The 19,390-nt window shown below is 42.5% G+C and overlaps 1 protein-coding gene across 1 annotated transcript; it reads right to left on the reverse strand.

Annotated features, from left to right (window-relative positions):
- Positions 1 to 16,984: 16,984 nt before the first annotated feature.
- On the reverse strand, positions 16,985 to 17,706 carry LOC116461188 (ubiquitin-conjugating enzyme E2 D3-like). The gene has a single exon (XM_032754026.2). It carries the CDS (start codon positions 17,593 to 17,595, stop codon positions 17,152 to 17,154), a length of 444 nt encoding a protein of 147 aa, XP_032609917.1. The 5' UTR covers positions 17,596 to 17,706; the 3' UTR covers positions 16,985 to 17,151.
- Positions 17,707 to 19,390: the final 1,684 nt, after the last annotated feature.

Here is a 19,390-nt window from a genome sequence, read left to right on the forward strand (position 1 = left end):
TACACTGAAGGCCACTCCAGCCAAGGGCAAACCACAACCATAGTATTAACCTAGTATAACTATTTTCTCTAATCCCTCTTTCTCCTGCTTTGTCCCAGAGGAGGGAAGAAGTAAAGGAAGAGCAGAAGAACAACTCACAGTCCTTCCTCATTGCAAAGCCATGAGCCATAGATTAGGCATGAACTAGAAGGAGAATTGATGTTTCAGATTGCATATGAGATGGTAGTTTTGATTTGAACTTGACAGAACCTGCTTTTCAGTAGCTAAGAAATGAATCAATGTCAGAATGAGACTGTTCTTTTTTTTTTTTTTTTTTTGAGACAGTGTCTTACCCTTTTTCCCAGACTGGAGTGCAGTGGGGTGATTACAGCCTTGAGTTCCGGGGCTCAAGTGATCTTCCCACCTCAGCCTCCCGAGTAGCTAGGACTACAAGTGTGCACCACCATGCCCGACTAATTTTTAAATTTTTAGTAGAGACAGGGTCTCACTGTGTTGCCCAGGCTGGTCTTGAAATCCTGGCCTCAAATGATTCTCTTGCTTCAGCCTCTCAAAGTGCTGGGATTACAGGTGTGAGCCCTGACACCCAGCCAGAATGAGACTATTCTTATTGAAAGTGATCAATCTGTCTCAGATGTTTTCTAAGCATTGAAACAATTTTGAAGAAAGGGTTGGAGGAACAAATGCAGCTGTTTGGATGAATAGATGCAGCTGTTTCCTTTGGACCTCTGCAAGCTCAGCTGAGCCTGTGGGCAATTTAATATTGAATGAATGAATGACTGGTGATAATGGATTCTTATCATTGTGTACTTCAAATCCCAGAGAGCTGCTAGTTTCTTGGACTTCTGAGGTCCTTGTGGTCAAATTAGCCATTCATTCCTTCATTTATTAATCCAATTTTAAATTGGGCTAGGTCCTTGGGGTCCTAAATGAGTGAACCAGGCCCTTGACAACCAGGAGCTTGCCTGGCTCTTGGAGGAGGAGAGGATTCTACTGAGCTCTGAGGGATGGCTTAGGCCTGGGCTGGGAGAGAAGAGGAGATGTCCATTCAGGATGGAAGTGCTGTCTCTTGGAGGTTGGGCATCCTGACATCCTGCTTTGACCCTGGCTTGCTCATTCATTTATTCATTCATTCATTCATCTAAAAAATAAGTATTGAGCACCTACCTACTTTCAGGGTAATCTGCTTGGCATCTTTCTTAGAGTGGCATTCCCAATGGGCAGATTGTCCAGCATGGCAAGTCTGTTTCTCACTTTCTTAGAAATTCATATGGCAAAGAAGTGGTGTGGGTTAGAAGTTTTGGAATTTCTATTTTCAAACTATTTATGTCTCTGACTTCCCCAGTTGCCCCCTAGTGCTCTGTTGACTTCAGACTGAACCTCTGAACTGGAAATCAGGAGAGGGTTCAAGCGATTCTCCTGCCTCAGCCTCCTGAGTAGCTGGGACTACAGGCACATGCCACCATACCTGGCTAATTTTTTGTATTTTTTTGTAGAGATTGGGTTTCACCGTGCTAGCCAGGATGGTCTCGATTTCCTGCCCTCGTGTTCCACCCGCCTCGGCCTCCCAGAGTGCTGGGATTACAGGTGTGAGCCACTGCGCCTGGCCATTTTAACTTGTAAGTCTGGCAGCCCTACTGCCAGGGAAAGTCTCTCTCTGGCCTGAGAAAGGCTGTGAGTTTAATCTCTTGGGTTTTTAGGAGGCCTCTTCCCCTACCCCTACAAATCTTCCAACCATGGCAGTCAGGGCCTGGCTAGAACCTGCTGTTGACTCTCCTCACCTTGCCCTTGTAGGGTGCAGAGAACGTGGACTGCTCCATGTGAACTGAAGATCAGGAGATCTGAATTCCAGATCATAGTCTGCCAGCAAGGTCACAGAACACGTTGCTGGCAGACTCTCTCTGGGCCTGATTTTCCTATTTAGAGACAGTTGAGGATTCTATGCACTGTTCAAATATCATACATGGATTTAGCTTTGGAAGGCAATCAGGACAGGAACATTTGTCCCTGTGTCCTCTGTGTACCCACTCAGTGTACTCTCTCTCTCTTTCTGTGTGTGTGTGTGTGTGTGTGTATGTGTGCTTGTGCGTGCTAGGGGATGGAAGAGAGATGCCAAACTGCCTGAGATGATGCAAGAAATGGCCTGTTAAGAGCCACCTGCCATGCTTTTTTGATTTTGTACAGCTCCTGTACTGACAGTGGCAGTTGGTGGGGGAGAGTAGTTGGGAGTTGCCGCATTTTTATCTCAGTTCAACTTCCCCAGAATGACTCCCCACAACCTTTCTCACTCCCAGGAGAAAACGCAGGTTCTTTCTTCTGTCCCTGGAATAAAGCAGGCTGGTAGAAAGGAACAAAGACACAATGGCAGGTTGTTGAGCTGAGCTTGAAAGGGCTCAGCGGCAGGGGGCCTGGCTTCGGCTCCAGGAGCCTGGGCCCAGGTCATCCCATCTGGGAAGCTGCTCCTGGCTATTCATTTGTTAAGTATCATTCTGAAACACAAGGCAAGGAGGAGAGGCAGAGCTACAGAGAATCTGAGGAGAAGCCCGAAAAATAACTGCAACAAGGGAAGAGAGAAGTATATCTTGTCAAATGTTGCTTTGGTACCTAACTCTGAGATCACAGACATTTGGCAGGACAGAGAAGACACTAACTGAAAAGGGTTGGGTAAAACTCACATAAGGCAAAGAAACCAGCATGTTGTCAGAACTGCCTAGAAAGACAGAACACCACTTTGGGAGGCCAAGGTGGGCGGATCACCTGAAGTCGGGAGTTCGAGACCAGCCTGACCAACAGGGAGAAACCCTGTCTCTACTAAAAATACAAAATTAGCCAGGTATGGTGGCGCATACCTGTAATCCCAGCTACTCAGGAGGCTGAGGCAGGAGAATCACTTGAACCCGGGAGGCAGAGGTTGCGGTGAGCCAAGATCGCACCATTGTACTCCAGCCTGGGCGACAAGAGTGAAACTCCATCTGAAAAAAAAAAAAAAAAAAAAAGAAAGAACACCAGGAGAGATCAGCCATCTGTTGCCCTGATGCAGAACAATGTTGGCTCTTGGTTTTAAGAGAGAAGTTGGTATGTGTTGCTGTGACAGTCTGTTTGCACTGCTATAACAAAATACCACGGACTGGGTAATTTATAAACAATAGAAACATGTTTCTCATAACTCTGTAGGCTGGAAGTCCAAGATTAAGGTGACAGTGGGTCCAAGTGTCTGGTGAAGGGCTGGTCTCTGATTCTAAGACGACACCTTGAACATTGCATCCCCCTACATGGTGGAAGAGCAGAAGAAAACAAACCCATTCCTTCAAGCTCTTTTATAAGGGTTCGAATCCCATCCATGAAGGATCTTCCTGCCTGGCTTAATCACCTCCTAGAGGGCCCAACTCTTAATACTATCATTGGCAATTAAGTTTCAACCTGTGGCCGGGCGCGGTGGCTCACGCTTGTAATCCCAGCACTTTGGGAGGCCGAGGCGGGCGGATCACGAGGTCAGGAGATCGAGACCACGGTGAAACCCCATCTCTACTAAAAATACAAAAAAAATTAGCCGGGCGTGGTGGTGGGCGCCTGTAGTCCCAGCTACTCGGAGAGGCTGAGGCAGGAGAATGGCGTGAACCTGGGAGGCAGAGCTTGCAGTGAGCCGAGATTGCGCCACTGCACTCCAGCCTGGGTGACAGAGCGAGACTCCGTCTCAAAAAAAAAAAAAAAAAAAAAGTTTCAACCTGTGAACTTTGGGAAACAAGTGCAGACCACAGCAGTGGTGGACGAGGCCCTGGGCAAGGCCCAGGGATGCTGTTGTGCCACTCAGCTCCCCTGAGATTCCTTTTACCATCCCTCTGGGGGTATCCTCTGCTTCATGTACTTTGTTGCTAACACTGGCACCTGTGCCTTTTGGAAGATTGTCTTGGCCAGTGGAGCCACCTTGCCTAACAGTGAGCCAGAGGAGCCTTGGAGTTTCATGCCCTCCCCCGAGCCTTCTCCCTTCCTAGCCCAGGACTGGTGTGGGCGTGCAGAAGCTCAGCACCCAAGGTGAGACAGAGTCTGAGGTATTATATATGTTCCACAGCTCACCGTGGGATTAGGCTGAGGCTGGGGCTCCACCCGAAATACACCCCATCCTTGACTTCTTCCCCTTCTGTATCCTGCTTTCCCCACTTTCTTACTGATTTCTCCTTAATTAATTAGTTATCTAATTATTTCTCAATTGACCACTTACACCTGAATCCCTGTCTTAGGATCAGATTCTGATGTGATTATGATAGTGGGGAAACCCCAGGAAGGCATTTCAGTTAACACCTCAGGTTCTCAGGAAGGAGAACAGCTTCAACCGGTCATGCCCCAGAGCAGAACTGTCATTTAGAAAAGACTGCAGATCTCTGGTGGAGGAGGAGGGGTGAATGTTAGGAGTAGGGGCTCCTAGAGGTCAGCATCATCATCTCCAATGTCTGTGTCTTCACTTGGCAATCTTTGAAGAAATTTACATGGGAGAGCCTTGATTTACTCCACAAGAGCACGTGTTTAGACTCAGGCAGATCTGAGTTCATGTCCCACTTTTAAAAGATTGTATTTATTTAATGTGTACAACATGATGTTTTGACATAAATATACGTAGTGAAAAGATGACTACAGTTAAGCAAATTAACAGATACATCTTTTCACATGGCTACCTTTTCTTTTTGTGTGGTAAGAGCATCTGAAATCTACTCTCAGCAAATTTCCAGTATACAACACAACATTATTAACAGCAGTCACCTTGCTGTAGTTAGTGCTCTAGGCTTTTTCATCCTATATAATGGCAACTTTGTGCCCTTTGACCTGCATCACCCATTTCTTCCCTCTCCCCACCCCAGGTGGTCTCTACTCCATGCTCTACTTCTATGTATTCACATGTCCCACTTCTGACCCTTACTGGTGGTGTGACCTAAGGCAAGTTACTCAACCTCTCTGAGCCTTAGTTTCCTCATCTGTAAAATGGGACTAATAGTGGTTCACAGCTCAGAGGTCAGTTGAGAGGGTTACATGTGCCCGCTATGGTAAACATGTTGGTTCTGGTTCCTGAGTCTCGGTGTTAACATAAAATAGAGGCCCAGGATGTCTTTTATCAGGAAGTCTTTCCAAAGTGGGATATGCCAACTGATAAATGATGCAGCTGGCCCATGATTTTTGTAAGAGTTGCTATGGCAACCATATTTTTAAGTCACAAAATTGGCAAAGAATGTGAAATTGGGAGTATGTGACAACAGGAAGTGATGGGTTGACATAAATAGACCTACAAAAGAGAAGTAGTAGCAGCAATTAAGAATATGAGAAGCAGGTACAGAAACACATATCAAGGGTGGGATAGTTGTATGTGACCAAGTGGGGGTCAGAAACCTGTCCCTGGTCTGGACAGAAGGAGAGGTGCGAGTTTGGAATAAGCATTTTTACACAGTCTCTCAGGGTTGCCCGAACCATTCTGCTTCTTGTTGGGCACCCCCTGGAATGAGAGAACAGACTGTCTCCCAAGTGATTCACTTCACTCTCCCTAGAGATTGGACAGGGGTCTTGTCTTGGGCTTCTTATTCCTGTGGTCCTCCTCCCTTTTGCTGTGTCCCACCTGCCTGTGTCTCCACTGGTAGCTTCCTGGGGGAGACATGCCTTCTCTGTTCTCTTTCCATAAGTTCCCAGTAACTCCGGGTATCAGAGAAGTGCCAGGAATCCCCCTCTCCACTTTCCCCTCCGAGGAATGGGAGGATATCAGAGTCACAGTCTCACTTGCAGCTGAGTGGTTGGAATAGAAATTTAGCAATTTGCATCATCAGAGTCATGGTGCCAAGTGGACATCTTGTGAAGTACTTAAGAGAAGCTTCCCTGTCAGGAGGACAGGAGAGCCGGAGTCTGGGCTCAATAGGGCAAAAGCTATTATGATTGTAGGAGAAATGAAGGGCCTGCCATGAGAGGGGTCGGCTGCTTGTTTTGTTTCCACCCCCCGCCCACGGATGCATGCCCAGACCTTCTCTGGACCCCAGAGGTTGACCCTGTGAATGGCACTTTTGAGGCTCTCTTGACAACTAGATTCTGCTTGGGTTTGAACGACAGGAGGTACCTGAGACTGAAGGGCAGATGGAAGGAGAGATTTACCCTCCACACCTGCTTTGACAGTGGTGCCATACCCCCAGGAGCAGTCCCTTAACCTGGCTTCAGCTCTCATTGGGCTCCTGTGATGCCATTTCCTTCCTTTGCCCCCCAGTCCTAAAGGCAGTAATGCTGTAGTCTGTCGCTTGTCTCTGGGACCCAATTACCCTTGTTGGTCCTGTTAGCCTCACCCATACTGCTGAAAATAGCACCTTTATTAAAGGCTTCTCATTTGAACTAGCTGAGTTGAATTTGTTTCTTTCTAAGATCCTGATGGGCACATGAAGAAAGAGTAAAGGTGCCAAGCATCTCAATTTGGGTGGCACTGGCTTTCTGAGATAGTGGGGATGCAGGTTGGATGGGGGAAGAAGAAGTGAACTGGGGAGCTACAGGGGCAAGGCCCAGGGATCAAGCCCAAAAGTAGAGTTGGGTCACATGAGTCTAAACTACAGGTCATTGTTGCTGGTCTATGCTGGTGCTGAAACCTAGAGACTGACCTCTGGTGAGACAGGAGGCAGGAGTCTCTGAGCAATGGAGATGCTCACATTGCAGGCACAGTTGGATCTTCATTCTGGGGAATTCTTCTGCATCCATTAGGACTCAGTCCCAATGGGATGGGGAGCCTAGAGCTGAGCATGGGCTATAACCAGCCAATGGGCTCAGAGCCATGAGAGAAACTGGAGTAGGTAACATCAAGGCATGAGGTTCAGGGTTACTCTCATGGTCTTGGAGACTGAGTAGGGAAGAGACCAGGGCCAGGTAGGAATGGACACAAATTAGCTGATGACAGCTGTGTGGGGACAGAATCTGAGCCCATGAATGATGCAACTTTGGGCCACTCTTTGGTGTTGGCAGGAGAAGGAAGGGATTATTACTGTGATAAAGATGGATGAGGAAGTCTTCATGAAAGCAGTTTTTGGCACAAGAAGGGCAATTGCAGAATATGTTTAAGAAGTGAGGTGCTGGTGTGTTATGCATAGTGGAGGGATTCTGTTTGTAGTACTCAGTATTTGACTGGGCTTAGGAAGAGTTCCTCATAGGCTAGCCTCCCAGCCTCCTGGCCTCCTGATGGAGGAGTTTCTCTTAAGTCCCTCTTGAGGTGTCCACCTGGCAGTAGCCAGGCCATCATGGCACCCAGCTCCTCTTCTGCTCCCTTCACTGCTGGTGACCCAGGCGTGCCTGGACACAGTCCTACCCCTGACCCCTGGACATTGCTGCTTCTCTCCAGGCATCAGTATGGGGCTGAAGGGGGTTAGGCCACAGTTCCTTTTCTATCCTGTCTCATGTCTCTTTCAATATCTCCACCATAGAATGTGCTGGGTAGGTAGGAAGATGCAAATGTTTTGAAAAAAAAAAAAAAAAAAAGCCAAGTGTGTAAAAGTCTCACTTTATTTCTCTACAGCTGAGATTAAATTAGCTCTTAAGCCTTGATTTCCCCATTTTGGAGAAAATTTGATTTTGCCAATTCTCATATATATGTGCATCTGCATCTGGGGCTTTATATTTCATTTCATTGGCCTGTCTGTCTATCCTTCCCCGAATGGCTCACTCTTTTAATTACCATAGCTTTATAATAAGTATTCTTCCCTGGTATAATAAGTCTCTCCAGAAATTTGCCTTGGCTTGAATTTTGGGGTAGAATTGTCAAGTTCCCTATTAATTTTTGTTTCTTGATCTTGTGGCCAACTATCCTGCTGTACTCTCTTATTAGCTCTATTTCTTTTCACTAGATTATTTTGGATTTTCTGTGTAGACAGTCATATTTTCTGCAAATAATGACAATGGATTTTTCTTTCCTAATCTTTCATAATATTTTTTTCTTTTTCTTATTATGCCAACTTTTAGTACACGATGAATGGAAGGGATGGGAGCAGATGTTTGTGTCTGGTTCTTGTCTTTAAGGGAGCACCAACTTCTTTGTAATTCTCATTAGAGGACTCTCAACTCACTTTTTGAGAAACTCCACTGCCTATCCCAGCAATTTGCCTCTCCCAGGGTTCATTCTTCCCCCACTAGCCATACTTTCCCTGCTGCTGAGCTCTGTCTATGAGAATGTCCTAGTGCTCCAGAGGGGAGTGGGAGGTGATATTCTAGGACCCACAGGGTAGCCCAGGATGAGCTCTTCCCTTCCAGATCTTCTCCGCATTTGCATATTTTGCAGGCGAGCTTCTTCATCCTTCACATTTTCCAGTAAGTGGCTGTTGAATCAAGTGGAAAGGCAAGTGAGTGTTGCTCTCTCTCTGCCCCACCCTCTTTCCCTCTCTATCTCCCTCTCTATCTCCCTCTCTCCTTCTCACTCCAAGGACAAATGGTAATTGTCAGACAGTAGAAACCCATAAGGAGGAAGAATCACATTTTTCTTCATGTCCCATAATTGTCAAGACAACAGCTCCTCAATGGAGTTAAACTTCACATTTTTATGTGGAAGATCACTGGCTCCTTCCTTTTCTCTCAACCTTCCCCTTCCCCTTGTATACCTGGGTCCACTGGGAGTAGGAAGTAGCACTATCTCTTAGTAACTGTCCCCTCAGCTCTGCTAAGATTGACATTGAAAAGCTTTGCAATTGCCACATAAAGTCTCAATTAAAGTCTTGGCCAAGGGCTACCCTCTTTTGCAATCTAGGATGGGGAGAGTGTGTGGTTTTCCTCTTCCTGTTCCATAGCAATATGACAGAACAAATGAGCTGAAGCTTTCAAGTTCAGTGATTTTTTTTTTAATGAAGGAAAAAAAAATGGGGGCTGCTCTTCTAGATGTGTGTTCACCAGAAAGTGTGGGATGTGGTTTGGTTAAATGTGTGTATTTCCATTGCAATGCTTCTTTTCCAAGGAGTTTCAATTTGCATCAAAATGGCAGACTTGGGTAGGAGGGAGGGGTGGCAGGGATGTCTTGCAAAGTGGCCATTTTGCCTTTTCAAATCTTGGACCGTATGGTTTTATTCGACTAACACATTGTCATCAGGTTATCTTAAGTTAAGATGAAGGAAAGAATCTTAAGAGCTGTGAGACAAAAGCACCAGTAACCTGTAAGTGAAAATCTATCAGATTAACAGCAGATTTCTCAGCAGAAACCCTACAAGCTAGAAGGGATTAGGGCCCTGTCTTCAACTTCCTCAAACAAAACAATTATCAGCCAAGAATTTTGTACCTGGCAAAACTAAGCCTCGTATATGAAGGAAAGATACAGTCTTTTCCAGACTAACAAATGCTGAGAGAATTTGCCACTACCGAGCCACCACTAGAAGAACTGTTAAAAGGAGCTCTAAATTTTGAAACAAATTCTGGAAACACATCAAAACAGAACCTCTTTAAAGCATAAGTCTCACAGGACCTATAAAACAAAAATACAATTTAAAAAGCAAAAACAAAAAACCAAGGTACACAGGCAACAAACAGTATGATGATTGGAATGGTACCTCACATCTCTACACTAATATTGAATGTAAATGGCCTAAATGCTCCACTTAAAATATACAGAACTTCAGAATAGGTAAGAATTCACCAACCAGCTATCTGCTACCTTCAGGAGACTCACCTAACACAAAAGGACTCACATAAACTTAAAGTAAAGGGATGGAAAAAGGCATTTCATGCAAACGGACACCAAAAGCAAGCAGGGGTAGCTATTCTTGTATCAGACAAAACAAACTTTAAAGCAACAGCAGTTTAAAAAGACAAAAAGGGACATTATATAATGGTTAAAGGCCTTGTCCAACAGGAAAATATCACAATCCTAAACGTATATGCACCTAAAACTGGAGCTCCCAAAATTATAAAACAATTACTAATAGACCTAAGAAATGAGATAGACAGCAACATAATAATAGTGAGAGACTTCAATACTCCACTGACAATGCTAGACAGATCATCAAGACAGAAAGTCAACAAAGAAAAAATGGATTTAAACTATACCTTGGAACAAATGGATTTAACAGATACATACAGAACATCCATTCCATCCAACAACCCCAGAATACACATTATATTTAACAGTGCATGGAATTTTCTCCAAGATGGACCATATGATAGGTCACAAAACGAGCCTCAATAAATTTAAGAAAATTGAAATTATATCAAGTACTCTCTTAGACCACAGTGGAATAAAACTGAAAATCAACTCCAGAAGGAACCTTCAAAACCATGCAAATATATGGAAATTAAATAATCTGCTCCTGAATGATCACTGGGTCAAAAACAAAATCAAGATGGAAATTAAAAAATTCTTCAGACTGAATGACGATAGTGACACAACCTATCAAAACCCCAGGGATATAGCAAAGGTGGTGCTAAGAGGAAAGTTCATAGCCCTAAAATGTCTACATCAAAGACTGACAGCACAAACTGACATTCTAAGGTTACACCTCAGGGAACTAGAGAAACAAGAACAAACCAAACCCAAACCCAGCAGAAGAAAGGAAATAACCAACATTAAAGAACTGAATGAAATTGAAACAAACAAACAAAAAAATACAAAAGATAAATGAAACAAAAAGGCTGGTTCTTTGAAAAGATACATAAAATTGATAGACCATTAGCAAAATTAACCAAGAAAAGAAGAGAGAAAATCCAGATAACCTCACTAAGAAATGAAACAGGAGATATTACAACTGACACCACTGAAATACAAAAGATCATTCAAGGCTACTATGAATACATTTGTACACATAAACTAGAAAACCTAGAAAAGATGTTGGGAGGCCGAGGCGGGCGGATCAAGATATCAGCAGATTGAGACCATCCTGGCTAACATGATGAAACCCCGTCTCTACTAAAAATACAAATAATTAGCCGGGTATGGTGGCAGGCGCATGTAGTCCCAGCTACTCAGGAGGCTGAGGCAGGAGAATGGTGTGAACCCAGGAGGTGGAGCTTGCAGTGAGTGGAGCTTGAGCCACTGCACTCCAGCCTGGGTGACAGAGTGAGACTCTGTCAAAAAAAAAAAGAAAAAAAAGAAAGAAGAAAAGAAAACCTAGAAAAGATGGATAAATTCCTGGAAAATAAAACCCTCCTAGCTTAAATCAGGAAGAGTTAGATACCCTGAACAGGCCAATAACAAGCAGCAAGATTGAAATGGTAATTAAAACATTACCAACAAAAAATGTCCAGGACCAGATGGATTCATAGCAGAATTCTACCAGACATTCAAAGAAGAATTGATACCAATCCTATTGACACTATTCCACAAGAGAGAGAAAGAAGGAACCCTCCCTAATTCATTCTATGAAGCCAGCATCACCCTAATACAAAAACCAGAAAAGAACATAACCAAAAAAGAAAATTACAGACTGATGTAACTAATGAACATGAATGCTAAAATCCTTAACAAAATACTAGTTAACTGAATCCAACAACATATCAAAAAGTTAATCCACAATGACCAAGTGGGTTTTATACCAGGGATGCAGGGATGGTTTAACATATGCAAGTCAATAGATGTGATACACCACATAAATAGAATTAAAAACAAAAATCTCATGATCATCTCAATAGATGCAGACAAAGCATTCAACAAAATCCAGCATCCCTTTATGATTAGAACTCTCAGCAAAATCGGCATACAAGGGACACACCTCAATGTAATAAAAGCCATCTATGACAAACCCACAGCCAACATAATACTAATGGGGGAAAAGTTGAAAGCATTCTCTTTGAGGATGGGAACAAGACAAGGATGCCCACTCTCGCTACTCCTCTTCAACATAGTACTGGAAGTCCTAGCCAGAGCAATCAGACAAGAGAAAGAAATAAAGGGCATCCAAATCGGTAAAGAGGAAGTCAAACTGTCATTTTTTGCTGACGACATGATCATTTACCTCGAAAACCCTAAAAGCTCTTCCAGAAATCTCCTAGACCTGATAAAAGAATTCAGCAAAGTTTCCAGATACAAGATTAATGTACCCAAATCAGTAGCTCTTCTATACACCAACAGCGACCAAGCGGATAATCAAATCAAGAACTCATTCCTTTTATAATAGCTGCAAAAAAATGGAAATACTTAGGAATATACTTAATCAAGGAGGTGAAAGACCTCTACAAGGAAAACTACAAAGCACTGCTGAAAGAAATCACAGACAACACAAACCAATGGAAACACATCCCAGGCTCATGGATGGGTAGAATCACTATTGTGAAAATGACCATGCTGCCAAAAGCAATCTATAAATTCAACACAATCCCCAACAAAATACCACCATCATTCTTCACAGAATTAGAAAAACAATTCTGAAATTCATATGGAGCCAAAAAACAGCCCACATAGCCAAAGCAAGACTAAGCAAAAAGAACGAATTTGGAGGCATCACACTACCTGATTTCAAACTATATTGTAAGGCCGTAGTCACCAAAATAGCATGGTACTGGTATAAAAATAGACACATAGACCAATGAAACAGAATAGAGAACCCAGAAATAAACCCAAATATGTACAGCCAACCGATCTTCAACAAAGCAAACAAAAACATAAAGTGGGGGAAAGGACACCCTTTTCAACAAATGGTGTTGGGATAATTGGCAAGCCACATGTAGTAGAATGAAACTGGATTCTTATCTCTCACCTTATACAAAAATCAACTCAAGATGGATTAAGGACTTAAACCTAAGACCTGAAACTGTAAAAATTCTAGAAGATAACATTGGAAAAACCCTTCTAAACTAAAGAGCTTTTGCACAGCAAAAGGAACAGTCAGCAGAGTAAACAGACAACCCACAGAGTGGGAGAAAATCTTCACAATCTATACATCTGACAAAGGACTAATATCCAGAATCTACAATGAACTCAAACAAATAAGCAAGAAAAAACCAATCCCATCAAAAAGTGGACTAAGGATGTGAATAGACAGTTCTCAAAAGAAGATATACAAATGGCCAACAAACATATGAAAAAATGCTCAACATCACTAATGATCAGGGAAATGCAAATCAAAACCACAATTCTATACCACGTTACTCCTGCAAGAATGGCCATAATAACAAAATCAAAAAATAGTAGATGTTGGCATGAATGCAGTGATCAGGAAACACTTCCACACTGCTGGTGGGAATGTAAACTAGTACAGCCACTATGGAAAACAGTGTGGAGATTCCTTAAAGAGCTAAAAGTAGAACTACCATTTGATCCAGGAACCTCGCTATTGGATATCTACCCAGAGGATGTTTATAGCAGCACAATTCACAATTGCAAACATATGGAACCAACCCAAATGCCCATCAATCAGCAAGTAGATAAAGAAACTGTGGTATATACATATGTATGTGTGATTATATACATATATACATACCACATATATATATGGTGGAATACCACTCAGCCATAAAAAGGGATGAATTAATGGCATTCGCAGTGACCTGGATGAGATTGGAGACTATTATTCTAATTGAAGTCTAAGTGAAGTAACTCTGGCATGGAAAACCAACTAAACGTTGTATGTTCTCACTGATATGTGGGAGCTAAGCTATGAAAATGCAAAGGCATAAGAATGATACAATGGACTTTGGGGACTTGGGGGGGAAAGGTGGAAGTGGGCGAGGGATTAAAAGACTACAATCAGGGTGTAGTGTATACTGCTCAGGTGATGGATGCACCAAAATCTCACAAATCACCACTAAAGAACTTACTCATGTAACCAAACACCACTTGTACCCCAATAACCTATGGAACAAAATTAAGTTCAAGGTTAAAAAAAGTTATTGGTAAAATAAAAATATAAATGTCTCAAAAATAAAATAAAATCAAGGTGTCCGCAGGGCTGAATTCTTTCTGGAGATTACCTTGATTTTCAGCTTTTAGAAGTTGTGTGCATTCCCTGGCTTGTGGCTCTTTCAAAGCATAACATTCCAACTTCTGCTTTTGCCATCACATTTCCATCACATCTCATCACATTTTAAACATTTCTATTTATTTATTTATTTAGTTTAAAAATAGAGATGAGGTCTCACTATGTTGAGCAGGCTGTCCTCAAACTCCCAGCCTCAAGTAATTCTCCCACTTTGGCCTCCCAAAGGGTTGGGATTACAGATGTGGGCCACTGCACCCAGCCTGTCACTGCATCTCTCTCTCTCTCTCTTTTTTAATAACTTTATTATTCTTGCCTTCCTCTTATTAGGACCCTTGTGAGTACAATGGGTGCACCCAGATAATGCAGAATTATCTCCTCATCTTCAGATGCTTACCTTAATCACACATGTAAAGTCCCTTTTGCCATAGGTCACATATTGACAGGTTCCGGGGATTAGGATGTGGACATATTTGTGGAGCATGTCACTACTTAGCCTTCACACTGGGGTATAGAAGCCTCACTCAGTCAGAGCCACTTCACTAGAATTGTGTACCTGATATTAAGAGAGGTTCTTAGCTAAACCCTGCTTGGAGCAAAGGAGTCAGGCTCAGGTAGGGTAATCTGTGAACCAGAAACATAAGCATGATATGTGTTTATGGTGCTATAATAAGAATAACCTTGGAGCTGCAACTGGGACTGCCTCTTCATTAAATGCTCAGAGACCTGGAAAGCAGTGGCCTAACCATGAACAAAAATGCTGTTGTGAATATGTGCCATCTAAACACTTAGCTGGGCTCACGCCTATAATCCCAGCACTTTGGGAGGCCGAGGTGAGAGGGTTGCTTGGGGCTAGGAGTTCGAGACCAGCCTGGGCAACATAGTGAAGCCCCATCTCCACCAAAAATACAAAAATGGGCTGGGCATGGGCCTGTGGTCCCAGCTACTTGGGAGGCCGAGGTGGGAGGATCGTTTGAGCCCGGAAGGTTGAGGCTGCAGTGAGCCGTGATTGTGCCATCTGACTTCAGCCTGGGTGACAGAGGAAGACCCCATCTCAAAAAAAAAAAAAGGTTAAACTCTTAGAAATGGAGAATAGAATGATGGTTACTAGCAGCTAGGTGGTGCTGGTAGTGGGAAGAGAAAGGTGGTGGTTGGGGAGATGATGGTCAAAGTGCACAAAATTTCAATTAGACAGGCAGAGTAAGTTCAAGAGATCTATGGTACAACATGATGTCTAGAGCTGATAACAATTTACTGTATTTTTGGAAATTGCTAAGGGTAGATTTTATGTGTTCTCACCACAAAAAATGATAAGCATGTGATGGGATTCATATGTTCATTAGCTTGATTTGGCCATTACACAGTACATACATATTTCAAAACATCGTGCCATACACCATAAATATATGCAATTTTTATTTGCCAATTAAAAAAATAAATTAGTTAATTCTTAAAGATGTTGTTGTAAAGACAATGTGACTGTGGATGGCGATGCCTTACAGGGTCAACACCGACTTCCCAACCTGCTTCTTTCCCTTGACATTCGCACAACTCTCTGCAGATGGTGGAGTTGATCTTCACCATCGGGAAGGATAATAATGAAAGGAAGGAGGAAGACTAATTCCCAGTGTTCAACTACAGTTCCCTCTTCATAACACAAAGACCATTTGCTGAAATACAATCAAACTGCAGGACCTCAGCTTATCATTTGGGGGAGTTTGCCAGACCATGCTTGAAGCCTCCTGTGAACTTTCCTGCTAGCCGATGTAGCGCCAACAGCTCAAATGATGAGGAAATCATCGAAGTGTTTGCTGTAGACTCGTGTCCCCTTTGGGGGCCCAGACCTTTGATAAGCTTCCCTTCTTTACATTTAGTCAAGTAATGGATAAAATCTTAAGATCAACACAGTTTCTTCAATCGATATTCTTACAACCAGCTATAATCTACCTAATCAAAATATGACCTGGTCTGTATGTTTCTATCTTCCCACGGGGCTTTTTTTTCCCCCCACACCAAAACAGTACTTTATTTTGCAAATTTTGACCCATTATTACTCCCATGTTATGTTTTTTTTCAGCTGTCAAGTGTACAAGGTGAAGAGAAATTTCAGTTAGACAGGGGCTGCACCTGGAAAATAAATTTCTTAAACTCCATAAACACATTTCAAAACTGCTGGGTCCCAAAAGTCCATCTATGAACTCTAGGGCTGCCAGTATCATGTGCAGCACATTAAAGCTACACTATCCAAATAGCTTACTAATTCTGCATAAATCAGGTCAAGCAATGTGTCAACCTGTAACAGACTGTGCACTTTAACTGAACATGGCAAAATATTCACTCTTTCGAACTTTACATCATCATTTGATGTCAAACAGTGAAGCAAATCCCAACAGTATATACAAAAAGCAGCTTTGCGTTTACAAAAGATTGTTACCTGTACTGATTAATCCAGGCAGCTAACTCGTTAGTTTATGCAACTTTATTGAAGAAAAATAAATCAATTACTAGCAGAGTTATTAGTTGATCACTCATCCATTGACAACTTGCATCATTTATTCAGTGCTATATTAAACAGTGTATTGGAAGATAGATTAACTAATAGGTCCAAGCCTCCTAACAATTTAAATGAAAATTACAAAATGTTTGAGACCCTATTTTGGAATACAAAGGGTGTTTGACTTCCAATTTCCATTCTCTGTAGAACAAGAACAGGTCATTCCTTTATTGACATGCATAAAATACATCATATTTTCTGTTCTGCTGATGCTATAAATTCAATACCAATTCTCCAGCCACATTAGTTATGAGCATAAAGTATATCATGTAACCTCAAATCTCTAACAGTGGAAGGCTTAAACAAGAATGGATGCTGCTAGAATAATGCTGTATCCTTTGATGTGACAACTAAGCATCCATCTCCCTCCCCCTCAGATGATTTCTTCAGCATGTTAGAGCAATGAGGACATTGTTAGAGTGAAGACATTGGCCACATAATACACATGCTCCATTTTTTTTTTTAATTCTGAGTCTTGGGCAACTGTTCTCTTATAATTACTTTACAGTTTCTAAAAGCAGTTATTGTCCAAAGCTGGGAGAACCTAAGTCTTCTCAGATGAGCATGTGAATGAATGGAGGGAGGTAAACAAAAAATAAAATTAAAAAACATGAGGTCTGATAGGGGAGCAGCCGGATAAGAAAATCAAAAAAGGAACAGTAATTTAAAGTTTATTCCAGCTATAATGCAGGTTATTCTGACTTTAAGGTAGCATCACATGGCATACTTCTGAGTCCATTCCCAAGATATTCTGTTGTACTTATCTCTGTCTGTTTTATAGGTCCGTGCAATCTCTGGCACTAGGGGGTCATCTGGGTTTGGATCACATAGCAGTGAACAAACGGATAAAAGAACTTTAGAAGTTGTTAAAGCAGGTGACCACTGTGATCTTAGAATATCGAGACAAATGCTGCCATTACTGTTAATATTTGGATGATAAATTCTTGTTGTAAATGCAACCTTAGGTGGTTTGAAGGGGTAGTCTGTAGGAAAATGAATTGCCAAAAAGAATACACAGCCTTGATATAGGCTGTCATTAGGTCCCATAATTGTGGCTTGCCAATGAAACATATCATCCCCAACTGGACCTGCAGAACATTGTGCTGGAGGGTCACGGGCCAAATCACTAAGTTCCTTATTAATCCGTTTCAGCGCCATAGTGTGTGCTTGTCGTCTGGCTCCTCACTCTCTCAGCGTATGCTCAGAGGTCCGGTCAAAACTCTTGATTATCCCGGCGGCGGGGCAGGATTTTCTCATCTCACACCAGCTCTGCCCATGGGGCTCTCTTGAGGGAAGATATCAAAAGTTTAACAGAACTCTAGAAAAGATAGAGCCTTGACATTCATGAAAGACTCATCCTGGAACTTAGAATTCCCTTGGAAACCCCTAGTTATATAAACCACCACCATGGCACACAATTTCTTCCAGAAGATGTATTTTTTTCCTCTATAGGCTGGAGCATGAATGTATGAATCACTTCTTATTTATGTTAAATTATATTTTTATAATTTATAAATTATATTATATTAAATTCACTCATGCCATGTACTGGAACAAGAGATTCTTTATATTCTTTAAAGTTATCCAAACTTTAGATGGGCTAAAATCTATCATTTTCTTGGAGAGTCCTTAACTCTTCACCTAATAACATCTTCATTTCTTTCTTTACTTTCAAAACCAGCACCAGCTTCCTTTCCCAGAAAACCATTGGCTTTCTTTTAGGGGCATATTCCCCCCACTAAGGAATATAGTTTTTTATTATTTCATGAGAGCATGAAATACAATATTGAGTAAATACAATATTGAGTAAAAGAACAAGAAAGCCTCATTGAAATGGGGCTGCTTTGTGGTTGGGTAGGCTTAGCTGCTGGGGTGCAAGATGGAAACTTACACTTCCCAAAATAACGAATGACCACATCATGGATCTTTGAGATTGCTCACAAAGTCACAAATAGCAAAAATGCCAATATAAAGGGCTACAATATGTTATATCAATTACATGTCTCTGTACTGTCCTCAGTGAAGACATACCAACTTATTTTTGTTTCAAGCACCATTCTAGAAGGACTGAATCTAGAAGGACTGAATTCCCATGTGACAATTCCAGTTTATATCATATATCTCCAGAGTGACAGCTTTTCTTCCTGTTTTCTCCCTAATCCAGTCCCCAGTCTTCGACTGCCTCTCATCACAATTATGTGTAATGTTGGCTGATGCTATACTTGGATGTACAGGGAAACTGTAGCTTCTTGATTTTTCTACCATTGATTGAATCTTCAGGAGCCCCCATCTTATGGGAGATGGGGAAGCTATTCATGATATACAGTCTTTTTGAATGTACATAGACTCCCTTCAGTTGAAATCACTCATTTCTGGACATGTGAAATCTTTTGGGTTTCAGTCCCTGCCCTTGCTACTTTCTAACATGGTTGAGCTTCCAGGGACCTCATGTTGGAGGAGGGGAGGAGGAAGATCAGAATCATATACTGTTCCAGAATTCTGGATCCTTGCTGGCTCTGCTGCAGGATGGATTGCTGAGAAATAATGTGCCCCATCTGGTCTTTTGGAGTCTGTGGTCCTGGCCACTTGTCCTTGATAGCAAAGGCACCACACATAATGATCACTTTGACCTGACTCTGGGCCTCTGCCCATCTGCCGCCCCTAAGTAGGGCATACAGGAATTTACGGATCCCTGCACCTCACCGTTTGCTGTGGCATATTAGGGCGTTGGTCAGACTCCTCCATCTCCCTACCTCCTCCCATGGCTGCATCACCATTTCTCTAGAACACCTGCAGGGCTCCTCTTAGAGGTCTGGGGCCTTCCCTAGTGAGCCCAGGGAAGCATCCCATTGCTGCCTTCCTGCCCCATGATCTCAGGCTTCTCTACCCTTAGATGTTTCTATAGCTTCCCCACCTCCACCACCTAGATTTAGCTCCTGAAGGAGAAAGCAAG

Source organism: Hylobates moloch, unplaced genomic scaffold (genome assembly GCF_009828535.3).
Source record: "Hylobates moloch isolate HMO894 unplaced genomic scaffold, HMol_V3 SCAFFOLD_21, whole genome shotgun sequence".
Taxonomy (NCBI): Eukaryota; Metazoa; Chordata; class Mammalia; order Primates; family Hylobatidae; genus Hylobates; species Hylobates moloch.